Below are 16,454 nucleotides of genomic sequence, written 5' to 3'. Positions count from 1 at the left end.
TTTGTGAAATAATCAAATTGAGTCACTCCTTTTTATTAAGCAAGGGATTCCATACTTGTGTGTACTAAGGAAGATCCCTGGTGCTGCATCCCAGCCTCATCTCTGGCAGCCAAGAGTAGGCAACACTTATTTTCTTTTCTGTATAACTGGATCAGTCCATGGAAAAAGAAAAAGGTTAGGAGTTGGAAGTTTTACTCTTTCGGAAGTATATCTTAAGATAATGTGGCCCATTAGAATTTATGCGCTTCCTTCAATTTTATATATAGTTAGGAGGAAACAAGTATGTTGCAGTTAAAATTGAAAAATACTTTTCCTCTGCTAGCTAAGTCCTTCAATACACTGATCTAAAAAGCTTTACAAAAGTTCAGTATCACCGCGAATGCCAAGCTGCAACTTACTGTGACCAGGATCTTGGAAAGGTTTTCACCTGGTAGCAGTATAGGTATAATGTTTTGCTGCTATTAGCAAGTTTATATTTTGACCAAATATTTCTTTATTCAATGGCACTACAGGTTGCAAAACTTCCACAAGTGGTCCAACAACAGGCAACTGTTGCCAACATTCAACAGATGGTTTCAGTTTCCCAGCAGGTAGGTTTTGCGCTTGTCAAATTTAGCACTAGAAACATGATCCTAGTGAAAGCTCATTTGTTTTGAATACGTGTTATTTTCATCTTATGTGTAGCATAGGTGGTATTTTGAAAGGATGTGGCTTCTATAAAAATGAATCGTGAATACTGAGTCAGCTGATGTATATTCTGTAGTGTAGAACATGGGTAGATGGAGCAGTTTGTTCATCATTGTAAAAAAGTGGAAAAATAGATTTAAAAAGGTATTTTGTAGCACTGAAAGAATTTATAATAATTGGTTTCTTGTGATGTGTAGTCAAGATAGCAAATAACTGAACTGATGAGTGCTGGCTGAGTTTGTCCAGCTGAGTTTGTTCTGGGAGAGTTAGGACAAATTGAGGGTTACAGGTTGTTTTGTTCCAGTTCACAAAGCTGTGCCAAGTGCCTTGTCAGAATAGTTTGGTATCTGTTCTAAGTGTTGTATGGACAGGAGTAGGGCAAGAGAAGGTCATACGATTTGGTTATTTTCCCCTAACTACCAGGCTGTTTATTTAACAGTTTAGATCAGTGTCATTCAGACCATTAGCAACAGGCACAACTTATGCAGTTGATTGGCAGGAATGATTTAGCTTTGGATGGTGGATGAAGTTACTGCCTTTGGTGCACAAAAATTTGAGACAGCCAGCTCTTGATCTGTCACAATTTATTGTGCAGTGTTTTAGTGCAGAATGAAATCTGTGACTTTTTATCTCCAAACGATGATGAAGAGGTGTAAGCTGACTGATAGCCACTGCAAATGTGAATGTTCAAGGGCAAGGTAGACAGCAGGGCGTAGAAACCTCATCACTCAACACAAGTTGAGTTGTCCTGTGCAGTCACCAGGAGCTCCTAGATAATTTTTCAAGGGACATTAAAAGCTAGATTTCCAGAAGTCACTGATGTTGGCATAACTCCGGGACTGCTGAAATCCATGGTAAAAAGACAAATAACCACCTCCCCTCCCACACAAGTCAGTGATGGCAGTGGCAGTAGGATCAGGCCATGCCAAGTATGTTTAAAACTGCAGTCTCCATGTGTATGTGGCATTCTTTTTACGTCCATTTTTAGTACTTCCCAGAGGATTCCTCTTGGATTGATCAAGAGCTGACTTTCCCCTAGAGAAGCACTTGCAGCTTCATTTGGTTTCTGCCTCTAAAAAAAAAAGGCAGTTGAACCTGCTCAGTTTTAATTACCTTGTCACCTGAACAAAGAGGTGCTGAATTTTCTTCTCCCTTGCTCTGGGTAGAGATATGAAAATAAGATTTCTGGATAGAGTTCAAACTATTCTACCCTAAATTGGCAATAGAGACTTACAGCTGTAGTCTGAAAGGGTAATGTCAGAGACTGGTAGGAAGCTTCAGTGGCTGTATTTATTGTCACAATATGGGTGCAGAGTCGGTATTTTAATCTCTTTGATCCTCCATCCATCCCTCTGTTCTTTTCCCTGTTCCTTCACTTCTGCTTCTGCAGTACAAGAATTTTCCAGTTTATCCAGTGGGATTTCTATACCTTTCATCTGCCTTATGTAAAGGATCTGGGGGAATGTCCTTTCATTTGCACTGCAGAGATATAAGTTAAAGCATCTCAGCTCTTAGTTCTGAATTATAAGGCTCTAGAAGATGTGACAGAATGGTGTTTCTCAGTGAAACCACAGCCTGTGCTCGCAGAATCCCTCCCAGCTTTCTTACTTTGACCAAGATGTTTGTCAGTCAAGAGAGCAAATGCCTGTGTAAGAAAGATGCCTTCTGTAGAGCAGAAATGTAATGGATGCTCAGTTTAATGCCAAACTATTTTGTCATTGCTTTGTCATCCTCATGTCTAGGTACAGGCTCAGCCCCAAACTGTGACACTTTCTCAGACGACAGCAGGTCAACAGCAAGTTCAGGTGATTCCTGCCACAACTGCTACTGCTCAGGTCGTCCAGCAGAAACTCATACAACAGCAAGTCGTGACAACAGCGTCTCCGCAGATTCAGGCTCCGGGTGTACAGAATCCAGCCCAGACACCAGCAACATCCGAAGCCCAGAATCAGCAAGCAAAAGTACAAATGAGGACGCCGACTGTCAGATTAAAGGCACCTACTAAACCAAGTTGAACTAATGGTTAAAACGCAATAACAGCGTTTCTTAGTTGCTAAGCCAAGTGAGAAGCTACTCCAACACCCAAATGAAGACAAACCACCTCTATTTTTTTTTTTTTTAAGCAGAAGTGTTTTTTGCTGGTGAACATTTAAACATGGAAACTCTCATATAACTTCAGTGTATTAGCAACTGTTTAGCACTCAAAATCTGTACAAGCTGCATTCTGCCAGTGTTCTCTGTGCTCATTCAGACCAGATAAAGCAAACATCAGTTACTTTTCAAACCTGCCCAGCTTCACGAAAGTAACATGGTAATATGCCATACATGTCAGTAAAATTCATCTGCCCGTGGGAATATGCAGTTCTTTGCTGTAGTTCAGATGTGTGCTGAATATCCATGGTGAAGCCATTCGAAGAACCAGGTGTGGCTATTACAGCAAAGTATTTTCCATCTGTATAAAAGCTGCGTGTTGTTCTTGTTTGAGGTAAATACCTCTGGAAGATCTTAACATATTTGAAGTGCTCCCTGCAAAGTTTAGCCAATAAATGTGAAAACCTGTAAGTATATGTAATTAAAAAAGGAAAGAAGTTTCATTCTCCATTTTTGTAAGTCTTTTAAAAATGTTTGTTAGTAGTTTTGTGTACAGTTTACTGAATCACCCAACCTGTGCCCTCATTCTCATATTTCACTTTAAGGTAATGGATATTTTAGGCATGAACTGAGTAAATACTGTGTTGATAGTAGATGTGTATTAAAGTGTAGCCCTTTCTTTTTTTGGTAGAAGATGTTTGGTGGATACAGCTCAACAATTGATCCATAGCTGTTCCTCATGGGACTTCCATCAAGGAAAATCTCCAACTGATAAAATTTAATCTCTCAGTTTCATTCTGCTCTTGCAACATGTTTAAATGTTCAGTACTTTCTACTCAGCTTTCAGCTCGGGGAGGGGTGGGGGGCTAGGGGAAGGGAGACTAGTGAAATGAAATCTAAGACTTACTTCTTCAACTGTGTAAAGAATAAGATCTAACTTTTGTACTATTCTTTTACTAAAGCTAATGATGAATGTATCTTCAGGTGGGTATTTTGGATGTGAATAGAGCGTGGCCTCTTCCTCCAAATCAGTTTGCCTTATTGTTATGATGAAAAAAAAAAACCTTAGCAAAAAGCTGCATAGAACTGTGGGGGTTTTCTGTACTTTTCTTGCATAAAATGAAAAGCAGACTCTGTTTGCAAACAGCACTGAGTGAGGAATCAAAAAGTTCTTGGTGGCTTGAATGGATTCGTTTTACTTTGGCCATAAAGGTGCATGATGTGTCAAATCCAGACAGAATTCTCACATTCCTTCTCTGAGACGGTTTTAAGATTATTTTTCCGTTCTGTGATCTTTTTACTCTTAGGAGGGGAGCCTGTTTAAGGGCAAGGAAAGCATATCTTTTGTTCCTAACCTCTGTATGTACACACCTATTGGTACCCAGCAACCCAAGTGGCTTAAACAAGAAAGAATACCCATTAGTAGGATAGGGACAGCCCATTCTGTTAAGATCACGAATGCAAACACCGGGTCAGGCAGCCTTCCCAATTTTTCTGTGTGTTAATTTTATGCCTCTTTTCTCCTGCAGCCTCTTGGACCCTCAGCTCTGCAGTTACAAGGGCAGTGTTGGGTTTTTTAAGCTGTTTGTGCATGTGGCAGCATTCCCTCAACCCTCTTTGGGGTTTGTGCCATTACCTAAATGTTATTTCTAGCCGCAAGGCTGGTGGTGTTGGCAGTGGAATAGTTGGAAATGCGAAGCAGATGCAGTGGTAGCGGATAACTGACACTGTGTAGGGTATCGTGATGCTCATCCAAAAATACTGCTTAGTTAGCCCCAGGTTTACTTTAAAATGTTTAGCTCTTACTATGCGTGTGTGTGTGGAGGACGACACGGGGGACGACGACACTTGCAACAGTGGGAAAGCTGTTGGCTGCATCATTGTGCTGATCTGATTTGGTGTCTCAAGAGGCGATTGTTTCTTGTTTAGGTCAGTTCATGAAGATAAAAATCACCTTTTTTATTTTGTTTCTTTCTCCTTTTGTTTTTCCTTTCGATGTGTCTTTCTCGCAGGAGCGCGTTAGGAAGTCAACCTGTAAATAGCTGATGAACATAAGCGTTTGTACTTGATGCAGTAGGATTATAAGGAATAGCGATGTATGCTACCTGAAGGTGTAATAAAGTGTACATTTTTATAACGCCGTCGTGCTCTGCCTTCTGTAACCCGGGCGCACCGGGCGGTGCCCGGCTCGCTGCGGCGGCGGCTGCGGGACCGGCCCCGCCTTCGGGCGGAGCGGCCGTGGCTGCTGCTCCGCCCTTCCGCCGGCAGCATGGCGCGGGCGGCCGCGGTGGCCGCCTGCCTGGAGGCCGTGCTGGGCAGCCGCAGCAATGCCAACCGCGTCTTCGAGATCCTGGAGCTGCTGGCGGTGCGGAGAGGGGAGCGGGGAGCGAGCGGGCCGGGGCCGGGCGGGCTGTGCGGCGGCGCTGAGGGGTGAGGGCCGCGGCTCGCCGCTCGCCGCTCGCCGGCCTCCCCTCATGGACGCGCTCTTACAGGGCCGGGAGGAGGAGGAGGACATCCTGTGCGGCGGCAGGGCCTGCAGCCGGCTCTTCGGGGCCTTGCTGGAGCGCAGGGAGCTGTTCGTGGGCCCGCTGCCCGCCGAGGAGGCCTCTCTGGCCGGTGAGTGGGGAGCGGCCGCGGGCCTGGGTCGCGCCTCGCTGGGTCTGGCCCCGCCGCTCCGCGCTCTCAGAGCTGTGTGCTTCACCCTCAGATACCTGCAGCGCTGAGGACAAGTACAAGATATGGATGAGGCACCGCTACAAGGAGTGCGTGGACTGCTTGGCGGAGCTCATGGGGCACGATGCCTTCCAGGTCAAGGTAGGTCCCGAGCTTGCCGCTGAGGGCACATAGGGGTCCCTTGCGATGCAGAAGCATTTATGGCTCTAATAGCTCAACGTGGAAGGGCCAGCAGCGCTGTGGGATGTTGCTGGTGCTCTGGCTCACCCCTGCTCACCAGGCTTGCAGCATTCTTAGTGAGGAGCATAGGTCATTCTCTCTCCTTTGGGTCTGAGCCCCGGTGTCCTGGTTGAGGTGGGGTTTTGTCTTCTTTTTAAAGGAATTGTCGCTGTGCACCCTGATGAAGTTTGTTGAGTTGGAGGCACGATACCCACTGATCAAAGTAGAGTGGAAGGGGAGTTTAACTTTTCCTCGTGACCTTCTTAAGGTAAGCTGCAGAACTAAGTTCCTCTTGTCAGTTACCTGATGGCTCGCAACCTCACATGCACACCTTCTCCAGTACTAAAACATCAGCCTAGGAGGTTCTCAGTGCCAGGGGAACGTGGTGGTCTGGAAGAGCACCGAGAGCGTCTGTCCCTGGTGAGATGCCAGGTGTGAGCTGGGTTCCTGAGTGTTTATGAAGTACCGGTCCTGGAGTCGCTTTTTGGAGTCCCTGGCCGCACTCGTGAGGACAGGGACATGAGAGGGAAGGTGCTGACCCTGGTTCAGCCACTGCGTCTTTTCTAAATGACATTGTCTTTGATGGAAGGGGCCCCTTGTGGAGGTTGGGAGGGCCTGTCAGAATGGCTTGTGATTTTGCCCTGGAAAAAGCAGCCCACAACCAAGCTGTCTGCCTTTCAGAAGGACAGGAGGGTGCCTCAGCCAGCTCAGCTCTCTGTCTACTCCAGTAGAGTCTGACTTGTTGCTTTCCTTTACCAACCTTTTGTTAGGTAGTTGTTGATGGCTTGCTGCCCTTGAACGAGGATGCTTCACTGCTCATCTCTCGCTTTCAAGAATACATGGAGTATGATGACATTCGGTACTTTGTCATAAGGGCAGTCACTGAGAGTATTGGACAAGTCATGCAGAAGACAAAAGAGGTAACAAATGTTCTTGTTGAGGTGGGCCCAGATAAACTGCTCTGAAACGGTGTGTCGTGTGTGAAGCAGAGAGAGACTAGTGGTATACGGAAAGGTCTGGAAGCAAGAGGAATGAGTGTGCTTACTCGAAGGCATTGGGTTTTAATTATTTTCTATGACTCTTCAGTCTCAAATTGACAGTAGTTCAAGACACATCGTTCCTGCAGATCCTTCTGGTCTGGGTTCTAGCTTCTGTTTTACTCAAGTGTCTGCAGTGTGGGTGGCACACACAGAACTTTTACGTCTGTTCTCTCTTTGGTGCAGAAGAAGAGTCTGTTTTCCTTAATTGGATCCACCAATTTTGTTAAACTAGAAACAGTTTCCATCTCTTTAGTTCAGAAATAGGTTTTGTGTTGTGCAAACAGATAATGCTCCAGGACAAGCTGGCAATAGAATATACCAGTATGTAGTTCAGCTGTTCAGCATTTTTCCTTTCCTTTTTCTTTGCTAGATGCGCACAGTGCTTAGGAGATAGGACAGTACTGAAGCCAGCATCGTGCTGTCTCTTGTGGAACTTGCTTCATGTTTAATTATATGCTTTTTTCTCAGAGGCCTCTGCCATTTTACCAGCAGAATGTATTTTCCCTCATTTCACCCATTAACATGCCGAACAAAGAGAGTGACATGGTCAAATTTCTGGTGAAGCAAGGTTAGTGAGCTCCATGTGATGAACTGTGTATGGAAAAGAATATCAGATTTAAAATTTTTATTGTGTAAAGACTTATATTGTTTGGTTATGGAAAACATGTGCTGCTGTGATCACAGTGATTCTAAACAGCAGTACAAAATCCACATTCCTCAGTCTGCAGTGGGGTTTGTCATGGACTTGTATCAAGACAAGGACTTCAGCCTAGATTTTTAGGGTATCAAAGGACTAAGTAAAAAAAGGGTCATCTTAAGTTTTTTAAACATCTATTTCAAGTTCAGCATCTCTTTCCCCTTTCTTCATAGACAACTGGGAGGAACTGAAAGTGTCAAAGCTGCAGGTAAGTATTTGTTTGGTGTTTAAGAGTTGAAATTTTATCTACTTAAAGTAGAGCTTTACCTACACCAGTAGTGTACTAGTAGCTACTGGTGTAGCTTTACCTACACCAGTTAACTCACTGCAATTCTGTTTTAAGGCACACAAGCAGGCCTTTGAAAAAATGTGGCTCAGTTTCTTGAAGTACAAGGTGAGTGTTCCTTCTGCCACTGATCTGTACCACTCTTCTGTCGCTAATCTTTAGAGGCTGTCGTTGCATGGAGCTCCTGGTAGGACCCCACTATTTCAGTGTTGGATGAGAACAGCGCAGTCACCACTTCTGCTGGGTTGTTCTGCCAAGAAACATGACCTCATGTAGGATCTGTTTCTTCTCCTTAGTCTCGGCCTCTTTTTTTTCCAACTTAAACAAATCTAACCCAAGGAGTGACCTGCAGCAATAACAATCTCTTTTCACATGTTGAAGGCTACCAAGCTTTATTGCTAGTGACTTTCCCATCTGAGCTGTGATGACACTTTTAGTTGTGAGCACTTGCTGCTTTCAGTGAACTTGATGGTCATGTATCACTTGTAAGCTCTCATATTTGGGAGCTGTTGCTGAAAGCTATATTGTCCTGGCACATTCCCTTTTGTTTGTGTGTTGCCTTTTTGAACCATGGGTTGCTGTTGCTCTCAGAGTTCTCTCACAATGGTTGTTTGACTGTATTGTGTCATCCTTCACAGCTACCCGCTGGCCTCTACAAAAAAGTTCTCGTTATTCTGCATGACTCCATCCTGCCTTACATGAATGAACCCACTCTCATGATAGATTTCTTAACGCTGGCCTATGGCATAGGTGAGTGAAACGAGGCTTTTTGTCGTATGTGATACATACCTGCAACATGATACATACGGACTTGGAAGGTCTGCTAGATGCAGCACCATGGCATAGATGATGAAACAGATGTGCTTTTGGCTGGGATGAAGCTAAGGAACAAGGGTGCACTCCACTGTCACTAAAAATGAGATGTTTTTACCTCTGTTTGTCAATGTTGTTGCTCCTTGTGTGTAAAGAAAATAGTATTTAAAGCCTTGGGAAGAGTAGAATACTGGAGTGATCTCTTAAATAGAGTTCAGCCAGCACTGCTGATACCTGGGTTGCATTGGGACACAGGACGCAAAGATTCCTACAGGGGTATCCTAAGACCTTTGCCTGCCAGTGTGGCTTTATTGAAGGATTAGAGCATCATGTTTTTGTGTCTCTGTCTTTCAGAGTCTGTTTCTTAGTTTAATCTTTGTAAGTTTAATCTTTGTAAGTCCCACAGTCTAATCTTTGTAAGAAACGTGTGACCCTCTGCATGCTTTTAGATGAAATTGTGTCACCTTACAGCCATCGTGATTTCAGGTTTCTCTGATTCTCTGTTCTCTGATTTCAGGTACTTTTAGTTTTGTGGTCCTTCTGGGGAGGTTTTACAATAGAATCAAGTTGAAGCTGATCAGTTTTTGGGTTTGGTTTAATTTTTATTGCGTTGATACCTGCCTGCTTTCCTACAGGTGGAGCAATCAGTCTTTTAGCCTTAAATGGATTATTTATTCTGATTCATCAACATAATCTGTAAGTAAAAAGAGCGTATTGTTTAAAGGAACATGGGGGTTTGCATTTATATCTTTATGTTAAGGAATGGAAATGGATTCTCCACAGCTGCAGGCTTTAAATTTCCCCATGAGAGAGCCAAACTGCACCAGAGGCTCAGCTGTTTGGATGTTAGCTCTTTTGGTAGTCTGGCTTTATTTTCAGCTGAGCCTAAATATGCTCTTCTCCAGACTGTGGCTGCTCAGCACTTGAAAATCAATTTCCATTGATCTGATTACATAGTGAAGCAATAGTCTTTAGTGTGCCTTTCACTGGATCGTGTACCATTTGCAGTCAGTGGACATAGCTTCACATCCTGAAAATGGCTGGGCACTGCTAGAGCCATAAATTCTCCTTACAGCTTGTTTTCAAGTGGTGGCTGTAGAGAGGAGACTAAGAAAGCTAAACAGAGCACAGCAGTGGTCTGTAATGAAAGCACAGAAACATTTAGGCACAGTGTAGTCCCACCACTAACAGATGTTTTTTTCCTGTTTTATAACAGGGAATATCCTGACTTCTACAAAAAGCTGTACAGTCTTTTAGACCCTTCTATATATCATGTGAAGTACAGAGCCCGCTTCTTCCATTTGCTTGATCTGTTTTTGTCTTCATCGTAAGTAGCATCTTTATGTTCACATATTTTCCTCCTGCTTTTCTGTTATTCTTGAACAGTCCCCCACGTCTGGATATTACATATTCAGTGTGCCTACTGGATTAGATTCATGTTTACTGAGAAAACTGAATCTAAGGGTGTTATTGTAGTGGTGTGTAATTTTTCATGTGCTATTTCTGAAGATTTGCCATACAACATCTAGTTTCAGGAAGTGAAAATGCAGTTAGTGATCTGAGTTTGATCTGCAAGTGATTATGGATGTATTTTGATCTGTATTCCATTTGGCTGAAGGTGGTGATTTTTCTGTCAGTCTTTATGAATATGGAAAAGTAACATTCACAGGCTTTTTGTAGGTGATAGAGCTGTTGATAAATTGATGACCTTTTGCAGACATCTGACATTGAAATATGAAGTGTTTGACAGTCTGTCTTGATCCTGTCAAATCATCGTATACAGGGAAGAAACGAGATAAGCAGCTGGTCATATAGTTGCCGTCATATGTTAGAAAATAAACTAAGAGTAATGCTTTACAGTTCAGCACTGAGCATTTAATATCAGGCTGCTTGTGTCCATCGTGTACCTTGGAGAGAGTAACAAGGTCTGACAGATGGTGTCCTATGGGGTGGCTCTGCTGAGCCTTGCAAGTGTAAGAAGCCCTAGGGCTGAAGGCTGAGTGGCTGAAAAATGTCATTTTTCATCCTGGTTCTTCTGACCTGAAAAAAGTGCCTGGATGAGCTGATAGCTGTTAGAAATTTGCATTTTTACCATTAGAAAAAAACCCTTACCCTGCACATTTACATTACAGCAGCCTAATGTTCCCATTAACAGCTGCAGTGCTTGCTTTAGTCCTGAAAGTATTATGTAAATTTAACATCATGGCCTGTGTATTAATTAAACCCAAAAAATGACATGAGAAGAAGTGCTTGCCTGGCCAAATGTATAAACCCAGAAGTTTATAAAAGGACTGAATAAAGACTGCCATGTGAATGACCACGTACCAGAGCTGTGCTTGACAAGTGCCTGGAGTGGTGCCATGCATCTGGATTGAATTGGTTTGAGATTATTCATGCACTGAATGGAAATGCTCACAGATTTCTTCCAGAGAGCACACAAGAGCCTATATTGCTGCTTGAAATCAGAATTCTAATAGCTTCTCTTTATTCCATAGCCCAAAAAACCTGAAGAGCCCCACAGATTTTTATGCTGACCTGCTGTTTGGATTGGTGAGGCTCACTTGATAGGACTTTTACAAGCTGGTTTCTTCTGTCTCCTTTCCAACAGTCACCTGCCAGCGTACCTGGTGGCAGCCTTTATAAAGCGCCTCTCCCGGCTGGCCCTCACTGCTCCTCCTGAGGCTCTGCTCATGGTCATTCCCTTCATCTGTAACCTCTTTCGGAGGCACCCCTCATGCAAAGTGCTAGTACACAGGCCTAATGGGCCAGAAGGTAAGGGGGAAGGTGGGCAGAGAGTTCTGTGTTCTGCCTTGAGACAATGTAAAGAGCAGGATTCCTGTGGAGGAGGTGAGATCCCAGTTCTGAGGTTTAGAGGGTCTTTCTGTGCCTTGAGTTTGTGAGAAGCCAGCAGGCTGCTCCTGCCAGTTCTGTAACTGTGAAGACCTGCCTGCATTGCTCCTCTGACCTCGAGCCTCACAGTTGGTTCTCCAGTTGTCGTGATTCCTGGCTGAAGGCTGCTTTGAGCCTGACACACTGACCCAGGCTGCTTCCAAGTGCAAAAGGACTGGTGAAGCTGAGACACTGACACTGAGTTTGTCTTGTTCTGCGGCGTCACTCTGGGTCTCTTTGTTCCCTTTGGTGTTACACACATCACACAGGAGGTATTTGCTCTCTGTTTCCTTAGATATTTCAGAAGATCCATATATTATGGAGGAGGAGGAGCCATCCAAAAGCAGGGCTTTAGAAAGCTCTCTCTGGGAGATTCAGGTATGTCAGTTAAAAAGGAACTTCTACATCTGGTATGGGTTTCTTACAACTTTGCTGCTTCTTTGACACATGTTGGCAGTCCCACTTACACGAACCTGCTGAGGTATGTCCTGCAAATGCAGTGAGCTTCTGGATGATCCTTTACTCTGCACCCTTTTCTGTCCTAGCCTAAGAGGCAAAGGATTTCATGTACTTGTCTATTAGGGGCTTGTGAGCACACAGCTGACTGTGCAGCTAAAAAGTGTGCAGTTAACAGCTGAAACAGACTAAATAGCTGAAAATCTATGAGGCTTTTTATTTGCTGTGGAGGGGAGAGAGGAACTTGCTGAGCACTGATGGAAATTAATTGGGTACAGCTAGGTCATCCTGTAGAAATGGGTTTAAAAATGCTAGAGAAGATTGTAAAGTTCACCTTTCACCTGGATCATTTGTAGGATAGCGCATGAAGGTTGAAGTTGGTTAAATTACTCCTGATGGTTCTAAAACCCTAATGCCAGGATTATCACTTTCATTTAAATGCTACAAGGGTTTTGTGTAAGGGGCTGAAACAGCAACAAGAATGTTGTGCAAGAGCCAGGAAGTCCAGAGAGCTGGAGCTTGGCTGCAGCATCAGGGCAATGGGAGGTAACAGAGTTGGGTTGTACATTGTAGGCATGACCTGTGGAAGAGTCCCATCTCTCTTGAGCTGGATTTGAATGGGGTGAGAGGGGCCTTTGATGTGTGTGACAGATGGCTGAAATCGGGATTTCTTGAAGCTCTATGGTAACACAGTACAGCAGACTTGCTCCTGCCAGAATTCGATGTTCACTGAAGATCGGACCACCAAAGGGGCAGATACCTTTGTGGGAATCCATATGGATGTGTATTACCCTCTGTTTACTGGACCATCTCCTGTTTGTCTTGCTTTTGCAGACTTTACAAAGCCATTATCACCCAGAGGTGGCCAAGGCAGCTGCTATCCTGAACCAGTCTCTGTCTGAAATGGAGGATGACATATCAGGACTCCTGGACCTCTCAGCTTATGAGGTAGTGTTGCTGTGCCTTTGTGAATGATTGGAACCAGAGGAAAGGAGCCTGGCTCCTGAATGCAATAGCTGTGTCCTGTTCATCAGCCTTGCCGCTGGGGAGGGAGCTAGACTGACTTGGTTAATCGGAGCCAGGGACAAACAGGAAAATGTCCATTAAATAATGGAGCACGAGCAGTGATGGTAACAGGGAAGGCTTTTATATAAAAGGGTTTTTTTACTAGATCTTTTAAGAGGTTGGAGTGAGCAATGGTATCAGCCAGGGTGAAGAGCTTGTACTGAGTTTTACCAATATCTTCTGGTTTTTTGATTTGTAGCTTTTTGATAAAGAAGTAAAGAAGAAGGTGACTGACGTGCCCCTGGAGTTTGAGCAAGTGCGAGGCTTGTTTGGGAAGAAGAATGATGTTTTTGCAGAGCACTTTTCTTTGGATTGATGTGATCTCCTGCAAACACATCCGCACAGCCGACTGATCTTAGGGACATGCACAAAGCTCCCACTGTGCTCAGCAATTCTGCCTTAGAAGTACCACCATGTGAGGAGAGCTGGACTGCTTGAGAAAGGTGCAGCCGCCTTCAGCAGCCTTTGCCACTACCCATGGGTGGACTTCCCTTTGTTTTTCATGCTTGTGTACTGCCACCTGATGCTTGGATTTTCCTCAGAGCAACGTTTTCTGGACTTGTTCATTGCTGGCATTCCAAAGCTGCTGATGCTGACTGTGGTCAGTAAGTGCACCGTCAGCCCATCTTGCTGCCATTCAATGGGACTGAGGGTATTTGTGGTCTCTGACTGCTCCTTTTACCTTTCAGATGTGTTATTTTTGTACTAGAGCTGACAGCCTGTTTGTAGCAAGAGACTTCAACAAACAGCTGTAAACACCTGGTGATATCCTAATTGTATTTTTTTATATACACTTTAGAACCCATGTATTCAGAGAGATATTTAGTTTCCTATGTACTCGTCTGAACACTCCCATGTGTGAGGCACTGAAAGCTCTGGTTTGTCAAAAACAACTCATGGATGATGATCAGTAATTCCAACTATGAAGTGTTGCTGATGTTCTTTCATCTACATCCGTCTTGTGCTGTAAGGTTGCTTAATTCAAAATGCTTGTGGGCTTTGGAAATCCTGGTGCCTCCTGCAGCAGGGAGGCCAAGTGACGTGCACTGAGATGTGTGTCTAACCCTAGATTTTTGCTTCAGATTGCTAAGCAGCTTGCTGTAGTTCCGCTTGCAGCCTGCAAGTGTTGTAGGAGCTCTGGCCAGTGTGTAACCAGGTTCTAATGGAGTTTTAACTCGTCCATTGATAGTAGGTGCTTTTGTTAATTTGGGTTTTTCCTATAGTTCCATGCAGAAGTCATGCAGAAGTTCCGATAGGGTTTTTGGTTTTGGCTTTTCCCCAGGGTTTTAAGTTTGAGCTTATTCAGAACACAGATAAACTCAGGGCCTTTTTTTTTTGTCTAATTATTTCCAACAATGTTATCTTGTTAGACTTTGCATAATTTGAAAATCATGGTTTGTGGGGGAGAAAATGCAGTCAAGAAAGTGGAGGCCAAGAAATGTCATTTCTGTCAGACAAGTTTAAGTCAGGGAGAGCTGCAGCTGTTCTGGAGATCCTAAGTGTTAGGTTTTCTTCATGCTTTCCTAACAATGGACATGTCCTCGGAGTACAGAGCTTGCAATCCTGTTTCCTCCCTGGGCAGCCTGCTTTGTTTTTCTTTGACTTCTGGTGTCTGGTAAGAATGCAGAATGGCTGAGATAGTAACTTACAACTTGAGAGTCCTCTGTTCAGGTTCACACAAGCCTTCTATTTCAGCTCTAAAATGTATCTCCCTATATCTTATGTATGTTGTATGTATGTGTTTGGTAAGCGTTTTGAAGTGCTCTGATGCTATAGTAGTGAGGACCACATGGCTGCTTTTGAAAGAAGTGTCTAAGTCTAACACCTTTCAGAAGAAATGAGTGAATATATTAAATATTGAAAAGAATGAGCATATATTTTGAATACTTTTCTCTGCATCTTTTTGTTTTACCCAGGCTGGCCCAGTTACATCTGTCTGAAGTTGCTGCTGGGCAGTGTCATTCACAGCTTTCATAGTATTGACACTCAGGATTGTCAGGATTCTTTCTTAATGCACAAATATTAAACCATTTGGGCATGGGGCAAGTCCACGTCTTGTGGTGTTGAAAATGAGGGAGTTTGGTTGGGTTTCTATATCTGGACAGAGGGTGAGCAGAGTCTTTCTGTCAACAAAGCCTCCAAAGGGCTGGTGTAAGTGTTTGCCACTCTCTGTTGTCTTGGGGTCTCCTGGCACCAAACAAGAATATCGCAGACATCGGGCAAATGGAGTTGGAGGGGAGTGGTGGAAAGTAGCAGCTTCTGCCTTCTGATACAGCCTCCTGCTTCCTTGTGGGCAGAGCCTTGCATCTCTGGGGCCAAATGACCAGACTAAAATATCAATATACCTTGAAAAGGGAGTGCTACTGGAAGTGGGGAGTTTGCGTTTTCCCAGGAGGAAGTCCATGAAGGTACCAACATCTTCAGTGTTTCACCAGCCATGAATCCTGGATGAAAGAGTCTTGGGCTGAGACATGAAGTGAATGAATCATTATGTGTCTACCTGTATCAGTTTCCTGCAGATTGGGAGAGTGAGGATTTACACTTTAGTTCTCTCTGCTGGAGACAGGAGACACCATGTGCTGTGGTGTTGAAAATAGAGGCTTCATGACCAGGAGCTGCAGTTCCTGAGTGGAAGGCCGGCTGGTGAAGAGATGGGTCTCTGCTGGGTGTGCTGCTCTACCCAGGTAAGGTCCTCCTGCAACCTAAGCAATGGTTCCTGGAGTTCAGTGAGCCTTGAGAGTAGATGTGGGTGACATTTGCTGCTGTGTCCCACAGGGGGAGGCCAGGGCAAGGGATGCAGGCAGCAGGCGAAATCCCACCGCCGTGTCAGCCCTGGGGGGGCTGCGTGCTGGCAGCAGGGGTGTCTGCAGCCATCGTCACTGATGCTGCTGTTACCCAGCGTGCGCCCAGAGCTTGGCTGGGTCTGTGGGCCGGTACATGGTGATCTTTGATGCGTGCCTGAGGGTGTCTGACAGCTCACCAGCCTCGTGGTCCATGGGATGGCTCCAGGCCTCAGAGCTGGAACAGATCCACTCCTGCATCCTGTCCCAGGGCTTGGCTTCCTGCACTCAGTGCATCATGTCTAAAGCCATAGTGTGTGGCTGCTTCCAGAGATATAGTCCTCTCCTGTGAAGCTTTTCCTTGTTAGAATGACTTCTGAAGCATCATCCTGCCTGGCTGAAATGCTTCCTCTGGACCATTTCTGCCTGAAGGCTTAGTTTTTCAAAGGTATTTAGTAAACGAACTCCTGTTATCTTTGAGGAGCTGTGTATAAATAGTGATGGGAGCTTTTATTCTCTTTCAGCTTATCAGAGATTTATGGCCTTATTTACTTCAAACTTTCTCTTGATTTCATACTTGGCAGCAGAGATTGTTTTCCCAGCAGCAATCCTCCCTGTTCTCTGCCCAAGAAGGCTGGAGTCTCCCATCTTTCTCCTGGGGGGCATTGCTGTCACTGGCAACTTTTGCACAGGGGCTTTGGTCCTCATGGTCTTGAGTTGCTGATGTGGAGCATGCCAGGCTGTGTCACAGAGGCCAG

The 16,454-nt window shown here is 44.5% G+C and overlaps 2 protein-coding genes across 15 annotated transcripts in view; both read left to right on the top strand.

Moving 5' to 3' along the window:
- Positions 1–4,915, top strand: part of EP400 (E1A binding protein p400) — a 49,388-nt gene extending 44,473 nt beyond the window's left edge. For all 14 annotated transcript variants that reach the window (XM_065692318.1, XM_065692321.1, XM_065692320.1 and 11 more), the window contains 2 exons: positions 513–590; positions 2,430–4,915. In XM_065692318.1, coding sequence (XP_065548390.1) covers positions 513–590; positions 2,430–2,702 — 351 coding nt within the window. In that variant the 3' untranslated portion in view covers positions 2,703–4,915. The remainder of the gene's footprint in view (positions 1–512; positions 591–2,429) is intronic.
- A 110-nt stretch (positions 4,916–5,025) lies between these two features.
- NOC4L (nucleolar complex associated 4 homolog) lies at positions 5,026–14,791 on the top strand. The gene is made up of 15 exons (XM_065692659.1): positions 5,026–5,143; positions 5,271–5,394; positions 5,486–5,592; positions 5,831–5,938; positions 6,441–6,590; positions 7,179–7,278; positions 7,581–7,615; positions 7,751–7,801; positions 8,332–8,443; positions 9,142–9,202; positions 9,723–9,833; positions 11,115–11,278; positions 11,691–11,773; positions 12,686–12,799; positions 13,116–14,791. The coding sequence occupies exons 1-15, from the start codon at positions 5,048–5,050 to the stop codon at positions 13,230–13,232; spliced, it is 1,533 nt and encodes a 510-aa protein (XP_065548731.1). The 5' UTR covers positions 5,026–5,047; the 3' UTR covers positions 13,233–14,791.
- The last annotated feature ends 1,663 nt before the right edge of the window (positions 14,792–16,454 follow it).

The sequence above is a fragment of the Lathamus discolor genome, chromosome 12 (genome assembly GCF_037157495.1).
Source record: "Lathamus discolor isolate bLatDis1 chromosome 12, bLatDis1.hap1, whole genome shotgun sequence".
NCBI classification, from domain to species: Eukaryota; Metazoa; Chordata; class Aves; order Psittaciformes; family Psittacidae; genus Lathamus; species Lathamus discolor.
This window is presented reverse-complemented; position numbering and strand designations above follow the sequence as displayed.